Source organism: Arvicola amphibius, chromosome 1 (assembly GCF_903992535.2).
Source record: "Arvicola amphibius chromosome 1, mArvAmp1.2, whole genome shotgun sequence".
Taxonomy (NCBI): domain Eukaryota; kingdom Metazoa; phylum Chordata; class Mammalia; order Rodentia; family Cricetidae; genus Arvicola; species Arvicola amphibius.
The window spans coordinates 69961044-69979128 of NC_052047.1; the positions used below are offsets into that span (position 1 = coordinate 69961044).

Below are 18085 nucleotides of genomic sequence, written 5' to 3' on the forward strand. Positions count from 1 at the left end.
AAACAAAATATACTAACTAAAACAAGAATAAGAAAAAGTGCGGTACTCAATTCGAGGCCACGCCCTGGGGACTGCGGACGAGGACACAAGGCTCCGCCCGCCTCTCTCGGATTCTAATTCACCAATAGCCATCCCACCTCAATTTTACCGGCAAACTAGCTCGCAAATCCTCTACTTCCGCTTCCGTCCTCCTGGGCGCGGCTTCCGCACGTTGGAGGTGAGGCTTCCGGCCGTCGGGGCGGAGCTTCCGGTCGTCAGTGGAGGCCGGTGGAGAGCTGAGGCTGTAGAATCCCTGGGACCGTGGGGCGTGCCATGGCGGTGAACCTGAGCCGGAACGGGCCGGCGCTGCAGGAAGCCTACGTGCGCGTGGTCAACGAGAAATCCCCGACCGACTGGTAGGCGCGAGGCGGGTCCGGGGAGACCCTAGAAGTGGAAGGTCGGATCGCGCCGTGGCCGTGGCGTTGCTGGATCACCTTCCCGACTCCCTGCACTCTAGCGCAGTGCTACCCGGTCCTCGCCACTGCTGTCTCCCCCCAGACCTTTCCCCTGCCGCCTGTGGTCGATTCTGCCCTGGGAGTCTCTTGAAGGTTTCTGTCTGGTTGTGATCGCTGTCCGCCAGCCTCTTGTCTTTTCTGGGACTTTTTGGACAAAGGGGTCCCGCGCAGCTCCCCAGCTCCTTAGAAGGAGGAAGCTGCGTCCTGGCCTTTTAAACCCGGATTCAGGAATAGGCCATGAAAGCAGTGTGAGGTCATGAATTCACACTGAAGGCTCAGTCAGGGATGTCAGGTCGGGGTCCCTGGTTCTCGTCTATCACATTTCTGAGTTACAGGAAGGGGACTGAACACGGGATGCTGTCACCTGTTTGAGAAAGGCTCCATCTTTCCTCCAGCACCCTAGGACTTCCTCTGCTAGGCTGTCAGTGTTTCGGTTTCATCCTGCAATTTACTCGGGCTTTACATACAGTACTGTGAGCTTGGATCTGAAGTTTCAAGGGTGACCCTGCTGAGCCCCTCCCCCCTTTAGCTTTATGCATACCTAAATATAGTAATTCTCTTTCACTTTCCCATTTACTTAAAATGTTTCCATTTAGCGCTTAAATTTCCGAGAACTATGCTGAGTACGACCAAATGCTGGGGAGTACAAACTGCACCTTGGAGTTGTGGGATCACCACTGCCCTGTGGTCAGCACTGGGGGACGACATACCGAGTCTGCCCGTGTTGAGTCTCCCATGGAGACTATCGCATGGCCCTGTGATCTTTCTCCTGCTGCTTCGAATCCCCTCAATCTTCCTGCCCTTCAGTCTTCTCAGGAACCATCACTGGGAGTGATAACCCACAGCCTAGCTAGCGGCACACTTCTCCCGAGCTTGCTGAGCTAGTGAGCTAGCCAGCTTGCTTGCTTTTGAGACAAAGCCTCACTCCGTAGCTCTGGCTGGCCTGGAACTCACTGTGTAGACCAGGTTGGCTTTGAGCTCCCCCTCCTCTGTCTCCCAAGTACTCATTGAGCCCCTTACAGGAATCATCTACTCCACTTGGGTCTGACATTGTGCTGCCTCGGCCACTCATGTCCCTACTGAGGGTGCAGAGCCTTCTCTTTGCCCAGGCAGCCATGTTATTGCTTAGGTTCCTGCAGTGCCAGACTGTGGCACTCCAGTTGAACCAGCCTCTGGCCTCCACCCTGACTGCCATAACCATTTCGGTAGTTACTCAGCAAGATTGTGTGGCAGGTCCCCACTCGCTAGCTGAGAAAATATCTGAGCCATCTCGGTTCCCTGCCCATAACTGCAGTGGCTTCCTGTTGCACTTTGAAGAAAGCCCAGACGCTTGCCTGCCCCTCCTCCCTACACTGGCCACACCTGTTGAGCACCCTTGTACCAAGGTCTTTCTCTTCCTCAAAACTGCAAGCTAGTTCCTCATCACAGCCTTCGCTCTTACTGCTTCCCCTGCATGGAACTGGCTTCTATGGCATCTTGATGGTGTCTTGTCCTTCATATCTGCACTGAGGTTGTCTTCCCAGAGAGGCCTCCAGGTCCTAATATGTGGACCGTGTATATGCCTGGTGCCTTCAGAGTCTGAAAGAAGGTGTGGGGTCCCCTGAAACTAAAGTTATAGTCACCTCATCTCCCCCAGATTCTTTTCACTTCCTGTGATATAAATAAGATACACGCTGGAAACCTTCATGGAGTAGTGATGTGTGTATCAGTGTGAGTATCTGTGTGAGTGTGTGTATCTGTTTGTGTTTGTTTATCTGTGAGTGTGTGCATCTGTGTGTTCTTTCTCATCCCTAAAGTGGTAGGGTAGGCCTGTTTCTGTCCCTAGTGCCTAGCTATTTTTGATGGGTGGATTAAACCATGTAGAAAAAGAAATAGACTGTCAAAGAGGTGGTCTTGAATTGTTAGTCACAAATTGCTGCACACAGAGCTGGTACCACTCTGCACTATAGGCCAGAGCCACAGCTTTACTTCCCCATCTGCAATCTAGCTCCAGCTTCCTCCCTCAAAGAGCAGAGCAGCGTGACCTGTGCGTGCCTGGCTCCTATTCCACCCTGTGCATACTTCATTCCCTGACAGTACATTAGCGTTAGGGGTGTGTGTGTGTGTGTGTGTGTGTGTGTGTGTGTGTGTGTGAATTCCGTGGGGAGGACCTTTCAGGGAGTGTTCATAGCTGCAGTCCTGTCAGCGTGCGCGCATTCGGAGAGTGACTGGGTGGTAAAGGTGCTCTCTTGCTCTTAAAGCCCCATGCGCCATGCTTTCTTCACATTGATTGTGATAAGGGTGGAGCTTGGGTGGAGCTCTATTGGAGACAAGAAAAAGCCTCTGAAGTGGAATATTTATTTTGGGGTGTGTGTGAGTGTGTACGTATGTGCGTGCGTGCGTGTGTACGTGCATGTATGCATGTTTTGTTTGAGCCAGAGTCTCACCGTGTAGTCCAGGCTGATCTTGAATCTACCTGGATCTAGCTGCCTCTGCCTCCATCACTGCCTCCTGGTGCTGGGATTATCAAGCATGTGCCACTATACCTAGCTTGAACTGAAAAACATTCCGAAGGTAGTTTCAGATGAACGCAGGAGAAAGTGGGGGAGGTTGGAGGTCTAGACCCCAGACACCAGGCAGGCCTTTCTTTGCTGCTAGATCCCGTCTGTCCTCTGCTGCTTCTTCTAGCCTCCCCGCCCTAACAGCCAGTGCTCGTCACCAAGAGGAAGGGACTTGTTTCTTCTAGAGAGCTCTACCAATTTGGGCTGAATATCTGTTGGTTGGGGTCTTTGCTGTTGTGAGTCCTCTGCTCTGGGAAGCAGCATCTCCTTCCTGGTGACCTCCTGTGACTCTCAGGACATAATATTTGTCGTGGCACTGACAACCTCTTGGAACTTAGTCTGGAATTTCTGTCTCTCGAGCTGAGAGATAGCAGACAGATTTGCTGTCACCTGGGTCAGTTCTTGTGCCTCATGCCTGTCACCCCTGCTGGGGTTGTTAGTGTTGGCGCAAGATCCATTTAATGCCTGGGCCCCATGTTGTGACCTTCAGGTACAGCCTGCCTTCCTGAGGCCACCTCTCCAGGTTCTTCCATCAGTAACCTTCATTCTGGTCAATTGCCTATACTAAACAGATTCATCGTATTTCCTCACTGCTTCTAGTGTATAAGCTAAAAATCATCTAGAATTGTTTGAATAATTAGTTCTACGCACCAGCTTGGAGTTGGCTCATTAAGTTAAGGCTCAGCTGGATGGAAAGCCTGTGGGCTTCTGTCCATCAGAGGCTGGGGCGGGGGGGGGGGGCGGCTTTGTTTGTTTTTCTTTTTTCTCCTTTGTTTTCTTTTTTTAAAGATTTGTGTATTTATGAGTGCTCTATCTTCCTGTACACCTATACGCCAGAAGAGGGCACCAAATCTCATTACAGATGGTTATGAGCCAGATGTGGTTTCTGGGAATTGAACTCAGGCCCTCTGGAAAAGCAGTCAGTGCTCTTAACTGCTGAGCCATCTCTCCAGCCCCTGTTTGTTTGTTTTTCAAGACAGGGTTTCTCTGTATAACAGCCCTGGCTGCTCTGGAACTCACTCTGTAGACCAGGCTGACTTTGCACTCCCAGAGATCCACCTGTCTCTGCCTCCTGACTGCTGGGATTAAAGACGAGCGCCACCACCACCCAGTTTGGATCACTGGTCTTAACTGGGACTCGATATTATGTAATTGTCTCTTTTCTGTTGCTGTTTACTCTGGGTAAAGTGCATATTAAGAGAGTCTCAAGACAGAAAGAGCTTGTGCCCCACGCACAGGCTGTAGAAGCAGGGCCGATACACTCAGGAATACCACGGCATCTTTCTCCTTCCTGCTTCTCCTTTAGGTGTTTGGATTCAGAAATATGTAGACATATTATGCCTTTTGAAATTTATGCACCTACAATCCAGTTGAGTATTTCATTCATGAGTGTGCAGAAAGAGCACACAATTCTGTGTTTGTATCTTCCTCTCAGTAGATGTATGTATGTCCTTCTGCAATCTCCATGGCTTTCTCTCAAAGGGAGTCCATTGCTAGCATGCTCCTACGTGCCAAGGCAGGGCAGGGCACAGTGGAGCCTGCGCCTGCAGTGTAGGTGCAGTGGGTAGAGCGTGGGTGCTGGCCACTGAGCCCACTTGTGTTTCCTTTCAGGGCTCTGTTTACCTATGAAGGCAACAGCAATGACATCCGTGTGGCTGGCACAGGCGGTGAGTATGAACCCACACAGGCCCTCAGCACCAGAAGAGAAGAGAGTGAGATACACAACAGGGAGAGGTTGTGGCTAGCCCTGGACCACCTCAGCTGACGTTTAAGCCATCACAGGAGCAGAAAGGGAATTCAGGCACTCCAGCTCAGCTACAGTGACCCTTCCCCCAGTTGAGTTTTTGCAGGCCTTTTACTGAGTTAGCTCCAGACCACTCCTGATCTGAATATGGACCAGCATCAGGTAGGACCATGGCCAGAGCCATGTCAGCCATGACACTGATGCGTTTCGCGTTTGCTAATGAAGACATTCTTTGGCTGTCCTTGGCTGGGCCAGGACAGTGCTGCTGTCTTAAGAAGCAGCCCGCCCTCCGGCTTGTGGGCAGCCCTTGTCCAGGGCACTACAGATTGAGGGTGTCAGTCTTCAAGCTGGTGTAGGTGAAGGCCCACATATATGTTCTCTGACTCTGTCCTGCCCTGGTCTTGAGCAACTACATGCAAGGGCGTGACCCTCCTTAGGGAGAGCCAGTGTGGCTGCAGGTGATTGTGAGGACCTTGATTTGGTATTTTAAAGAAATACTGGCTCTTAGCCACCACTGGGAGAAACAGGCAAGTCAGCTGAGCCAGAAATGCCTGGGGTATGAGACAGACCTCTCAGCTGAAATCCTTGGCTCTCCCAAGCTCGAGGCTAGCATGGCTGTCCTTAGGGCCTGCATGACCTCCCCGCTCCAAGTGAGTGCCTGGAACATGCTCTCTGCTCGGGCAAATGAGAGTGTGGTTTTAGTTACTATTGTTGATAGGAAAGTTCCTTTCCACTGTGAGATATTCTTGCTGATGCATCCTCTCTTTAGAATCGCCACCGATTGGTCATCTCACATGACATCGTATATGCCTGAGAGTTGCACATATCAGCAGTCGGAGCTTCTGGCTGGCACAAGGCAGGACTCTGTTGCCCATCAGAATGCTGCTGCCCTGGGTTCTGTGGAGCCCTATAGCTGAAATGTGTTTCCCAGAAAATTGAGAGGTTGAATCACAGTGTCGGGGAGAATGGCTTACGGCAGCTCGTTGTCCCCAACCAAGACTGTGAGAGTTTTAACTAACTGTTTATCTTTGGGATGTCCCAGAAGGTCTGACTCTGGTGGACACGTAGTCTGTGACAAGGCTCTTGTCCCAGGCCTTCCTTGGTAATATTGTCATAGGCTCTTTCATTCAGAGATCTGGTGATGTACAGGCACAGTTACGCACACCTATAGCCCTAGTGCTCAGGAGACAGAAGCCAATGGGTGGCGCTCTGTGAGTTTGAGGCCAGACTGGTGTACAGTTCCAGGACAGCCGGGCCTACATAGAGACCTTTCTCAAAAACAAAAAAGAAAGAAGTAAAGTAAATATAGTAAAAATAGCCTTTTATTTATGATTTCCTTCTCAATCTTAGAGAAGCAATTTTCAGAAACAAAAATTATCGTGAGTTAAAAAAAAAAACTGGGAGGTGGCGGGGCACCTGACATGCTTGCCAGAAACGCACTTCACTGAGTCCCACAGGCTCTGCTAAGTCAGCTGAGTGGGGTTGGGACCCAAGAGTCGGGTTATTTTGTGTTCGTTTACTTGTTTGCTTACTATGTTGTGGAGCTGGAGATTGGCCCAGGACCTGATAGGTGCTAGCCGGGCACTCTGCCGCTGAGCTGCTTGTTCATCCTTGGAGTCTGATTTTAAACTTGGGTCCCAGAAGGATTCTGAGGCAGGTGGGGCAAGCACTTGTGGGCAGGGATGCAGGCTGCCTCTGAGCCTTCCTGTAACTCTGCAGAGGGAGGCCTGGAGGAGCTGGTGGAGGAACTCAACAGTGGGAAGGTGATGTACGCCTTCTGCAGGGTGAAGGACCCCAACTCTGGCCTGCCTAAGTTTGTCCTCATCAACTGGGTATGTGGATTCATCGCTGATGTCATTGGAGCAGCCCCTTGTTTCCTCTGCTTTGACTTGGCCTTGGGGACAGTGTTTTACTACACCACTCAGTGGTCAACAGGACTGTTGGTTAAGAATGGGGAATGAGTAGAGTAAACTGTCTATTCATTGTGAACCAAAGAATAAATGGCTTTGCTTGGGATTCACCCCTGAAGCCCAGAAGGATTCCTACAGAATGGAGTAGAAATTATTACAAAAAAAAAAATCCCCGCCCTGAGATGGCTCTGATGGAGGAGAGGGCCTGCGGTTGTATTCGGGAGTCTTGAAAGTACAGCGGTAGGAACTCCAACAGCATAGGTCCCCCTAGTTGGGGACCAGGAATGTTTGAGAAATGCCCCCACTTCGGAAGCCAGCAGCCATGCTTCTCAGATTGCACCCTGAGCTCCTCGGGAAGTATGAAGACTGATCTCATCCGTGTGACTCATTCGGGAGAATGGCTTTGTCTGGGAGGAGGGGACGGGGTGCCTTTTAGGAGAGATAGGGAAACTGTGGGTTCCTGGGAATTGTGGGCCAGGAAGTGGCTTTGGAGGAGGCCTGGGTCATGTTATCTGTGCTTGTGTTGCAGACAGGCGAGGGTGTGAATGATGTGCGGAAGGGAGCATGCGCCAACCACGTCAGCACCATGGCCAACTTCCTGAAGGTGAGAGCTAAGCTAAGCCCGCAAAGGGCCTTGCAGGATCCAGTACTCTAGATTTTTGAATACAGGTAAACTGGAAGGGAGCTGGAAACAGGAGCAGGACCATGGCTAATGTTCTGGCTGAGCAGCAGGATATGGGCAGAGCCACCTCTGCCTGGCTTCAGTAGGGCAAGATAAGGGCCACTCCAGGACTGACCCAACTGCTTTGCTGATCCTTTGTGGTTTAGCAGTGTTCGGCATGATGGCGCATGCCTTTAATCCCAGCACTGAGGAGGCTGAGGCAGGCAGATTCTTTGAGTTTGAGGCCACCTAGGGCTACCTAGTGAGACCTTGTCTCATAAAACTAAAAAAGAAAGAAAAGAGAGAGAGAGAAGTTAAGCAGTAGCAGCAGCAAGACTTGAGGGAAGAAGCCGCTGCCGCCCTGCCCACGCACCCTCTGATGCGTCCCTATTTGTAGGAGCACTCATGTCACTCATCCCACAGCTGTAACAGCTGTAGGACCTTCCAATTTCAGAGACATTTCTATCACAATTAATTTATAATTTTGTTGTCAGCTGACTTTTTGCATTTGCTTGACTCCTGGCAAGGAGACTTGAGACTGATTTCTGTTTCTGCCAGTATGTCTTTAGACATACCTTAGTTCTCCCATCTGGTCTGAAAGCTTTTAATTAAGTTTTCAAATTTTTGCAGTGCTGAGAACAAACCCAGATTCTCACATGCTAGGCAAGGACTCTGCTTCCGAGTACTCGGTGAGCTTCCAATATAATAACCGCTAATGAGGTCTCAGGTCAGCTACTCAGGAAGGAGTCAGTTTTCATTGAATAGATGGAAGGTGCCTGAGCATCTGTTGAACTACAACAGGAATTTTGTAGCATTGACGGCTGGGGAGAGCTGGCCCTGGTGTCTCCTGACACTAGTCTTGTGTGCAGTGCTGGCCTTTGCTATATGGACAGATAGGAGTTTGGCCTGTTCTCTCCCTAAGTTTGCAAAGCTTATATTTCAGTTTCTGTTTCTGCTCCAGGGTGCCCACGTGACCATCAATGCACGGGCTGAGGAGGACGTGGAGCCTGAGTGCATCATGGAGAAGGTTGCCAAGGCCTCTGGAGCTAACTACAGCTTCCATAGGGAAAGTGCCTGCTTCCAGGATACAGGGCCGCAGGCCCCAGTGGTGAGTGCTGCCCTGACATGAGCCTTTCTCCATGCCTACAAGCAGGGACCAGAAGTGCAGTTTCTAGTGTCTGAGTAATGATTCCTTCTGCTCGGCATCTCTTGATGGTGACCCTGAGCCCTGATGGCACCAACCCCGTGGCTTTGCTGTTGGAGAGCCAGCTTGTGGCAGAGGCTTGTCAGCAACTGCCACAGCTGTGATAGTCTAATAACCCAAGAGCTGAGTGTCAGCGGGACGTAGACGGTCCTGGCGGCTCTATCGCGGAGCCTGAAACCGAAACCACACAGGCCTGTGGCTCTGGCATCATGTGGCGCTCATGACCGCAAACCACTTATTAGTCATACAGTTGGGATCCATGGTGATTCTTCTGGATGTTGCCAGCAGTCAGCTGTCTGAAGAGCGGCCTACTTTAGAATTGCCAGGAGTCTAGGATAAAAATCCTCTCCTGTTCCCATCAGTGAGGACCAGTTGCCGTCATAGACACACATGTATATGGACACACACCCTGTGTTCTCAGGGTGCCATGTCCTTGCTGGGGTGATCTCTCTGGGCTTTTGTTTTTTTGTTTGTTTTAAAGATGTATTTTGTCTTTATTTTATGTTTAGCGTGTCTGGGTGTTTGCCTGTGTGTGTGTGTGTGTGTATGTACTACATGTGTACTGCGCCTGCAGAGGCCAGAAAGGTGCACCAACAGATCCTCCGGAACTGGAGTTACAGACAGCTGTCCCTGTGGGTGCTGGGAGCCTGGTCTCTGCAAGAGCAGCAGTGCTCTTTCCTCTGAGCCATCTTTCTAGACCTTGTTTTGTTTAGTTTTTGAACTTGCTTTGTAGGCCAGGCTGGCTTTGAACTCAAGATCCTTCTGCCTTGGCCTCCCGCGTGCTGGGCTTACTGGTGTGCACTACCACACCCAGCTCCTAGACTTTTTTCTGAACATCTTGGTGTGTCTCCTTGTGAGTGGTAGTTCAGGCTCCTCTGAGCCTACCAGGTGCAGACATAGAAGGTTTCACCTGCTCTCTAGAGCTGACAAATTCCCTTTACCCTGCTCCACTCATGCCTGACCATCTACTGTGTCTTCTCTAGGGCTCCGTGTACCAGAAAACCAACGCCGTGTCTGAGATCAAGAGGGTTGGCAAAGATAGCTTCTGGGCCAAGGCTGAGGTGAGTGCTGTAGTGGGGGGCGGGCACACTGACAGACACGCTGCTGGGCGGTGTCCTCACAGCTAGTTACACCAGAGGCACATGTGAGTTAGGTCACAGTGCATGATGGGCTGCAGTGTCCCTTCTTTGACATGGCCCTTTGAGGGACCCGGTCCCTGGCAGAGGTTGAAGCCTAGGGGGCTGCACATGGCTGAGTGCGCAGCTCTCTTTGCAGAAGGAAGAGGAGAACCGCAGACTGGAGGAGAAGCGAAGGGCTGAGGAGGAGCGGCAGCGGCTGGAGGAGGAGCGGCGTGAGCGAGAACTGCAGGAGGCTGCCCGCCGTGAGCAGCGCTACCAGGAACAGCACAGATCATCTGGACCCCCAAGGTTAGCCCACTATGCACTGGGCAAGTGGTTATGGCTGTCCCCAAATGCTCGCCTGTTCTGGGGCAGGAACACTGAGGGAACAGCATGAGGAGCAGCTCGCGAGCCTCAGCTCTTCTAATCTCGGCCCTTCCAGCAGGACGTGTGAGGAGCAGGAGCAAGAAGTGGTTTCAAGGAGCAGAAAGGAATGGGTAAGTTTCAGGCATCTCTTCAACAGACCTAGAGATTTGCTAGTTTGGCTCTGTCTTAGCCACTTGATGAAATCCTTGTTCTCGGATTGAGGCTTAGCCCAGACCTATGCAATCAACCTGAGGCGCTTCTGTGCACACAAAGAACCAGTGGAGGAAACCAGGACAGAAGCTTTGGGCATGGCTCGAAGCCACGTCTTGGGAGAAGCCCTGTCAGCTCCTCGTCTTCCTAGTCCCCATTCTAACTCATCCTACACACACTTAACACAGCATTGAGGGCCTGCTTTCTGAGGTAGGGCAGTCAGATGAGAAGCCTTTGGGTTCTCAGTCACCGCTGGGGTCAAAGCATGCTTCTGTGCTTCTCCCAGGAGTCTGCTGGGCAGCAGGCCCCACACCCACGAGAGATTTTCAAGCAGAAGGAGAGGGCTATGTCCACCACCTCTCTCTCCAGCTCTCAGCCAGGTGAGACCTCCTCTGGGCCAGGCAACAAAACAGGGTGGACAGAGGGGAAGCCTAGAGTCCATGCAGGGGTCTCCAGGGTATGTTTTAAAGGGTGACAAAAGAATGAGGAGAGCCACCAGAATCCAGGTGACCCTTTTGTCCTGCATTTCTACTGCCCACAGATTCAGCACACAGCCCGAAACCCTGGGGTATTTACCTGTGTTAGCAGGGGCCCTTCTTCAGATACACTAGGCAGGTCTGTAGAGTGCAGGTGTGTTACAGCTGAAGTAATGACTTGGTGTTTTCTGGGTTGTTCAGGTAAGCTGAGGAGCCCCTTCCTGCAGAAGCAGCTCACTCAACCAGAAGCCTCCTATGGCAGAGAGCCAACTCCTACCGTCTCAAGGCCCGGTGCAGGCAAGACCCTGTAACCTTGTACAGCCCTGGGGGAATGATGATCGAGAGGGGGACTTTTGGAGAAGGTCACATCCTGCTGTGTCCTTTGCTGTAGGTGTCTGTGAGGAGCCAGCACCTAGCAGTCTGTCTTCAGTCCAGACAGAAGAAGAACCCACTTATGAAGAAGCCCCAGAGCAAGACGCTCTCTACGAGGAACCGCCACTGGTGAGTTGGACATAGGTCTGAGTTTTCTGTGGCATGTTTTAGGGTACTAGGGTTGTATTGTTTTTTTCTGTTTGTTTTTATTTTATGAGTGTTTGACCTGCATGTGTATGTGTGTGGTACATGTGGAAGCCAGAAGAAAGCATCAGATACCCCTGGAACAGGAATTACAGTTGTGAGCTGCTGCATGGTTTCTGAGAACCAAACTTGGATCCTCTGCAAGAGCAGCAAATGCTCTTAACTACTGAACCATCTCTCCAGTTCCTTTACTGTATTTTGAAGACAGGATCTCACTGTGTAGTCTTCAACTGGAGATCCTGTTGACCCAGCCTTCCTGAGTGTGGGGCTTGCCACCGTCACAGCTTAGTTTTGTTTTGTGGCATGGATGATAGAATCCAAGGCCTTGAGCATGGTAGGCAAGCAGCCTACCAGTGAGTCTACTCATTCTCCTTGGAACCGTGCTGTGCCGTAGTCATGTGTGCCAGTGCCCCTGTGTGGTTGATGATAGATGCCAAGAGCTCCTTTGTATGCTACCTTTGAGATGAGAGCCGTGCTGCAAGTGTACCAGGCAGCCGCAGCCCCTTGCCCTACAGGGCCCTCTCGTACTCGATGCCCTTGCCCCAGATCCCAGCTTAGTCTGAGCCTTGGGTGAAGGCTGAGACTGGGGTAATGTCATCTTTTGCGCTTCCAACAGGTACAGGAGCAAGGGGCTGACTCCATACACATCGACAACTACATGCAGGGCCAGGGCCTCAGTGGGCAGGGGCTATGTGCTCGGGCCTTGTACGACTACCAGGCAGGTAAGATTCCCCTAGCTAACCGTCACGGGTCACAAGTCCTGAGATTAGGGAACAAGAGTGTGTACAGGGGCTTCCTGGGGGTTAGCTCCAGAGGGTATCTGAAAGAAAAGATATGGGATGGAAGGCCCTCTGGAGTGGGATGGCCACGGCCTTGGAACATTTGTCCTGAAGAGCACGTGCCTCTAGTTAGCTGCCTGCCATCTACCACCCACCAGCAGAATCCCTATAGCCATCCTTACTGTAGACCTTCCAAGTCTGATGGGAGAAGTGGGGCCTGGGTGTCGGCTCCCAGCCTTCAGGGTTGGGGCACTGGGGAACAAGGATTTAGAGGGGTGATCTGTAGGACGCTCTGCCTTGAGCGGTGGCCAGTGCAGGTACAGGCACATTGGTGCCATCAAACTGGATGGCACTGGGCTCCCTGGGGACAGGTGAGGGGTGTGGCAAGTCACCGAGATGCCATCCCTCGGCTTCCCTTCCTGCAGCTGACGACACAGAGATCTCCTTTGACCCTGAGAACCTAATCACGGGCATCGAGGTGATTGATGAAGGCTGGTGGCGTGGCTACGGGCCTGACGGCCACTTTGGCATGTTTCCTGCCAACTATGTGGAGCTCATAGAGTAAGGCCGAGGCCTGTCTTCCTTCTCCACCCGAAGAGGAGGCCTGAGAGTTAATGTTTGACACTCTTCCAGGAATGGAACTTCAGTGAGGACAAGGCTCCCTCAGCCTTGAGTGCTGTTACCCCAGATGTAGCCGTATCCCACTGCTCCCCCAAATGCTTACCACAGCCTCCAGGACCTCCTACCAGACTTACACTTGACCCCAGTGGGAGTGGCGTATTGATCCAAGCTTAACCTGTGCCCGCTCCTGGGTGACCTCTGCCCAAGGACAGCAGCACTGAGAAGTTGGGGTCGCAGCAGGGACATCTGCCTTTCTTTCTCCGTGTGGCTTCTCAGGGGTGGTAGCTGCAGCTGTTTCCTCGGGAATCGTGGACTTAAGTCTTGACCACAGTCAGAGTAGAACAGGATGATTGTGACAGCGGGGGGTTTTCTTACAGGGCCCCCTCTCCCTCTCTGTCCCCGTGCCTGTGTTGTGACAGCGGGGGGGGGGGGGCTCTCTCCCTCTCTGTCCCCGTGCCTGTGTTGTGACAGCGGGGGGTTTTCTTACGGGGCTCCCCCTCTCTCCCTCTCTGTCCCCATGCCTGTGTTGTGACAGCGGGAGGTTTTCTTACGGGGCTCCCCCTCTCTCCCTCTCTGTCCCCATGCCTGTGTTGTGGGAAGGAGGGATGGAACGACCTAGCTCCCATCTCTGAGAATGTGAAAAATCGGACATGGCATATATCTTGGGTTCACTCGTGTCTGCTGGCCCCCATCTGTGTCTGATAAACAATCTAAGACCTGCAGTGAGGCCCACAGCTCATCTGCCCACGTGGAAGAAACCCCAGCCTGGGGTCTATCTGCACCATACATAAGTGTACACGTATGTTTACACATATGTGCCCTCAGACAGACTGGCTGTTTAGCCTCCTATAGGAAGTACAAATGAACCTGGCATGGTGGTGTGGCCTTTAACCCCAGCGCCTAAGAGGCAGCGGCAGGTGGATCTCCATGAATTCAAGGCCATAAGGTCAGCCTGTTCTTTTTCAGTTCCTGGACAGCCAGAGCTACATAGAGATTCAGTCTGAAAAAGAGGGTTTGGAGTATATAAATAAGTTGTAACTCATGTTGGAGCCTTCCAGCATTTCCGTTCTAGAAGAGGCCATGGCTGCACAGTTCCCTCCAGGAGCCTCTGCAACAAGGTCCAGCACTCATCTGCCTGAGATAGTGGGTGGACATCTTGACCCCAAACTTGTCCACTCGTAGCCTGGAGCGGAAGTGCCCGGGGAAACCACCGACCTCATGCTGTGGTCAAGCCTACTTCCTCCCCATCTTCTGCCTATCCTTTAGGACAGCAGGCCATGGAGGCCCTATGAGCTAAAACTGTTGCAGGCTTAATTAGATAGATTAGTCCTGCCTGGGAGGTACACTTGGCATGCCAGTTAAGAGGTCACAGAGATAACAGAAATCCACCTTGAAGGAAACTGGTCAAGAGTCACACTTCCTGTTTCTTATAGAAAAGCCCAGGGCACATTGCCTTTCTCATTAATGTAACCAAGTGATTCCAGAGCTGCAGGGTCACTGCAGGGGATTGGTCACACACACAGGGTGTGCATAGTCCTGATTTAGCCCCCGATAGCCAGAGATGGGTACTGGACTTCTCCCCGCCCCCCCCCCCCCCCATCAATGTTGGGTTAGGGATAGCTGCAACCCTGGACCCAGCAGTCCTCATGACTGAGTTGAGCTGGGCAGACCAAGCCTGGCCATGCTAAACTTGGCACTGTGCAGAAGGAACTTTATTGCCCACGTACACCCTCACTTGGCCTTGCCCTGGGCGGCAACAGCTTCCATGGCCTTCCGAACTGTCTCTTCATCTCCCAGGAACCTCATTGGCTTGGTAGGCTTCAGCGCCTGGTCCAGCTCATACACGATGGGGATTCCTGTGGGCAGGTTCAGGTCCATGATGGCCTGATCTGACATCCCTGGAGCAGAGGAACAGTGTTCTTAGTGCCTTCCACTCAATTCATACAGCATGGCCTTGGTACTAGGGTGCTGCCAGTTAACCCATCCATGAGAGCAAGGCCACAGAATGTGCCTAAAGGTCAAGGCAGACCTGCTTACAGAAATAGCCCAGCAGCAAGGCAAGAACATCCACCATCAATAACTGTAACCTGAGTGGTGCCATGCATGCTCTCAGCCCAGGGTGAACTGGCCAAACTAAAGAGGGTTGGGACGAGTCATTTGGTTTCTAGAGGTTCTAAATTCTGAGCAGGGAAGGAACAGGAAACTTGACCCTGCCTGCTCCAGCAGCCCCTGCCTGGAATAGCAATTCAACCTTTGCTGTTGCCATCACCCCATCCCTACCAAGCCAGGGGGACCCGGGAGTGTTCCTTGGAGCACTCCCCAAGTACTTTCTCAGAACCCAGTCCAGGGAGGAGGGGCAGAGGTGTCCCCCTCATGGTGCATATCTGTTAGTACACCCACTAGCCGGAGAAATGGGTCATAGCCCACTCCTTTCTTAGGATCCCAGCAGACCTAAAGGTTGTCCAGAACCTAATAGACTTTTAGTGTCTAAGACCTAGTTGGGACCATAATTGGTGACTTCCCTATGCCCACATGGCCCCCGAGGCCAGTCTGTCAGCCCTTGCTCTTGAGTAGGAGTCGCTCTATAAGCCTAAGATGGTTATTTAACCATAGCTCTGCACTCAGGCTGCTTTCTGCCTAAAGAATCTGTGGGAAGGGAGACAGTGGTTCAGCTTTGTGCAGGGAGTGGGCTGCTCATTGTAGCCAACATTTGAGGCCAAAGGACCTCAAGTTCAAGGCCTTGGGTTCAGTGAGACTATCTTAAAGGGGTTGGGGAAAAGAAGGCAGCACTAGGAGAGATGCCAAAAGTTCTGTAGCAACTCAAGTGGCTTGTTCAAGCTTCAGTAACAAGCCAGCATTGGGGTAGAATCCCGCCCTTGCCCCCTATGGGTGCCTTAAGCCTACTCTATAATTAGCGCCTGTGGGGTGGGGTGGCTCAGCTGTGCTGTGGACTAAACTCACCACCTTTGTCACAGTAGCCCAGTGCATGCTGGGAATAGAACAACATAAAGGCATTTCTCAACTCTTAACCTCAATCTACTTTTGAAACCCTCACATATGTAAAATATCTGAAACACGTCATGGCTGTCACCCTCACTAGTTCCTGTCTCCCATCTTTCCTGAGGGTGAGCCTCACCTTCCAGATGCTTCACAATGCCGCGCAGGCTGTTTCCATGGGCAGCAATAAGCACTCTCTTTCCAGCCTTAATCTTGGGTGCTATCTCATCGTTCCAGAAGGGCAGGGCCCGGGCAATGGTGTCCTTGAGGCTCTCACAGGTAGGCAGCTCCCCAGACTTCAAGTCTGCATACCGCCGGTCCTGGGGACGGACACATGGACACTGTGTTTGCTCCCTGGGTAGCCCTCCCACGCAGGCTCCCAGCCTTCCAGCTTCCCAGCACCTGGCCCACCTTGCTGATGGAAGTGTAGTAGGGGTGTTTCTCGTCCATGGGGGGTGGCGGGGTGTCAAAGGAGCGCCTCCAGATCTTCACCTGCTCCTCCCCATGCTTTGCAGCCGTCTCAGCCTTATTGAGGCCTGTGAGGCCCCCATAGTGCCTCTCATTGAGGCGCCAGCTACGCACCACAGGCAGCCACATTTGGTCCGTACCATCCAGGATGGTCCAAAGGGTGCGGATAGCCCGCTTCAGCACCGATGTGTAGCAGATGTCAAACTCCATTTTGGCATCTTTGATGGCACTGGCCCCCCGCTTGGCCTCCTCAGCCCCCTTCTCACTCAGTTCTGCATCAAACCAGCCACAGAAACGGTTCTCTTGGTTCCATGAGCTCTCACCATGGCGAACCATTACTAGGCGGTGCGTGGCCATGGTGGCAGGGGCTGCGGGAGTCCCAGGTGACAGCTCCTTGCTTAGCTCGGTCAGCTTTATAACAGTTTTCCCAGCCCCCACCCAGCCCCAACTGCCAATCAGCATTCCAGGAGGTGCAGGCAGAGGCAGGCGACCAGTAGTAGAACTGGGGGTGGGGTGTCGTTCAAAGACTTAAAAATAGCCCACACTCTCCCTGGGCTCAGATGACAAGTCCATAACCAGCTGGCCCCTGGGGCCAAGCTGGGTGGGGCTGGGTGAAGGGTAGAAGCCAAGTCTGGGGCTGTTCTCCATGGAAATAATGTTCTTTGACATTCTGGGGCTTTCAGAGTCTCCACCAGCCCTTTCCTGCTCAGGCAGAAACAAAACTATTTCAGGCCCACTGCTGATGTTTAAGATAGGGCTTAACTATGTGGCCCAAGCCGCAATTCTCCTGCCTCAGCCTCTTATTAACACAGTAAGATGAACTCAAGCCTGTCTCAGGAAGGAATCTAGCCTAGTGTTAAAGTAAGCCTGAGTGTGTGTGTGTGTAGGTCACCACCCGAAGAGGTCGGCGCATACATTAATACATGTGACTACAGCGATGACTGTGTGTGTGTATAGGTCACCACCCAAAGAGGTCGGTGCATACATTAATATGTGTGTCTGCAGTAGATGACTGCTTCCTGCCCAGGTGCCTGTCTCAGCACACATGCATTGCCTCTGTTAGTGTGTTGCAGGCACTTGTTGCCAGGAGAATCCCCTCCACCACACACACACACACACACACACCCCTGCACTCAACTTAGAGAATTACTTCGGATGGAGGCCTTCCTCAGGCTCCTGGTTATCTGTCTCTCTGGCAGGGTCCTCTTCTGCCGTCAGCAGGCAGCCAAGCTAGGAGGGCCCTTTGGTAGACAGAGGAGCAGGAAAAGTCATGGCAGAAACAGAGCAGGTACAAACCATGGCTTTCGGGAGGTCCGGCCTTGTGGAGGACAGCACCAGACAGAAACATGGGCTGAGAACCCCTCTTGGTTTGGTTTCCAGAACAATCAAAGGAAAAGGACTCTCCTCTCTGGGTTCTCTTGTGGAGTCTGAGCTGTCATCCATGCCAGACAGAGACCAACTTGGAAAAGAAAATAGAATTCATGGCACCTGCAAGCCCACAACTAGGGACAGCCCTGCACCGAGTCACAGGGGTTAGTTAGAGGGTATGTTCACCCCTTCTCATGGCAGGCACCCAGGGATAAGCTGACATGGGGAATGGGCAGCATGGAGTCTGGAACGTCTACATTTGAGTTTGAAGGACACAGTCCCCACCCCTCATCCTACCTCCCCCATCTGGAAACAAGAACAGATGGGTGGTAGGAGCCTGGGCCTTACATGCAGGGAACCCTCCATACTGGTCCCAGCCCACACAGAAGGCCCTGTGGACCAAAACTGACCCAAGAATCCTGACAGGCAGAGGTAGAACTTCTGTAGATCTCAGGGATTGCAGGTGGAACCCCATCCCTCCTCGTGACACCTCACTCGGGTGTCACATTTTGTCTCTTCTAACCCAAGATTGTTCTCTCTGTCCTGGCCACAT

At 52.2% G+C, this 18085-nt stretch overlaps 2 protein-coding genes across 3 annotated transcripts; one reads left to right on the forward strand and one right to left on the reverse strand.

The window, feature by feature from the left end:
- The first annotated feature begins 230 nt into the window (after positions 1–230).
- Dbnl (drebrin like) lies at positions 231–13373 on the forward strand. Of its 2 annotated transcripts, none has more exons than XM_038342890.2 (13): positions 231–395; positions 4646–4701; positions 6498–6610; positions 7218–7292; positions 8311–8457; positions 9537–9614; positions 9829–9980; positions 10114–10168; positions 10534–10627; positions 10925–11020; positions 11115–11224; positions 11916–12021; positions 12504–13373. In XM_038342890.2, exons 1-13 carry the CDS (start codon positions 313–315, stop codon positions 12641–12643), a joined length of 1305 nt encoding a protein of 434 aa, XP_038198818.1. In that variant the 5' UTR covers positions 231–312; the 3' UTR covers positions 12644–13373. The 2 variants fall into 2 exon arrangements, with proteins under 2 accessions (XP_038198818.1, XP_038198825.1); XM_038342897.2 differs by having other exon boundaries at positions 10117–10168.
- A 1057-nt stretch (positions 13374–14430) lies between these two features.
- Pgam2 (phosphoglycerate mutase 2) lies at positions 14431–16521 on the reverse strand. The gene is made up of 3 exons (XM_038342910.1): positions 16108–16521; positions 15836–16016; positions 14431–14597 (listed from the first exon to the last, which is right to left on the reverse strand). The coding sequence occupies exons 1-3, from the start codon at positions 16519–16521 to the stop codon at positions 14431–14433; spliced, it is 762 nt and encodes a 253-aa protein (XP_038198838.1).
- Positions 16522–18085: the final 1564 nt, after the last annotated feature.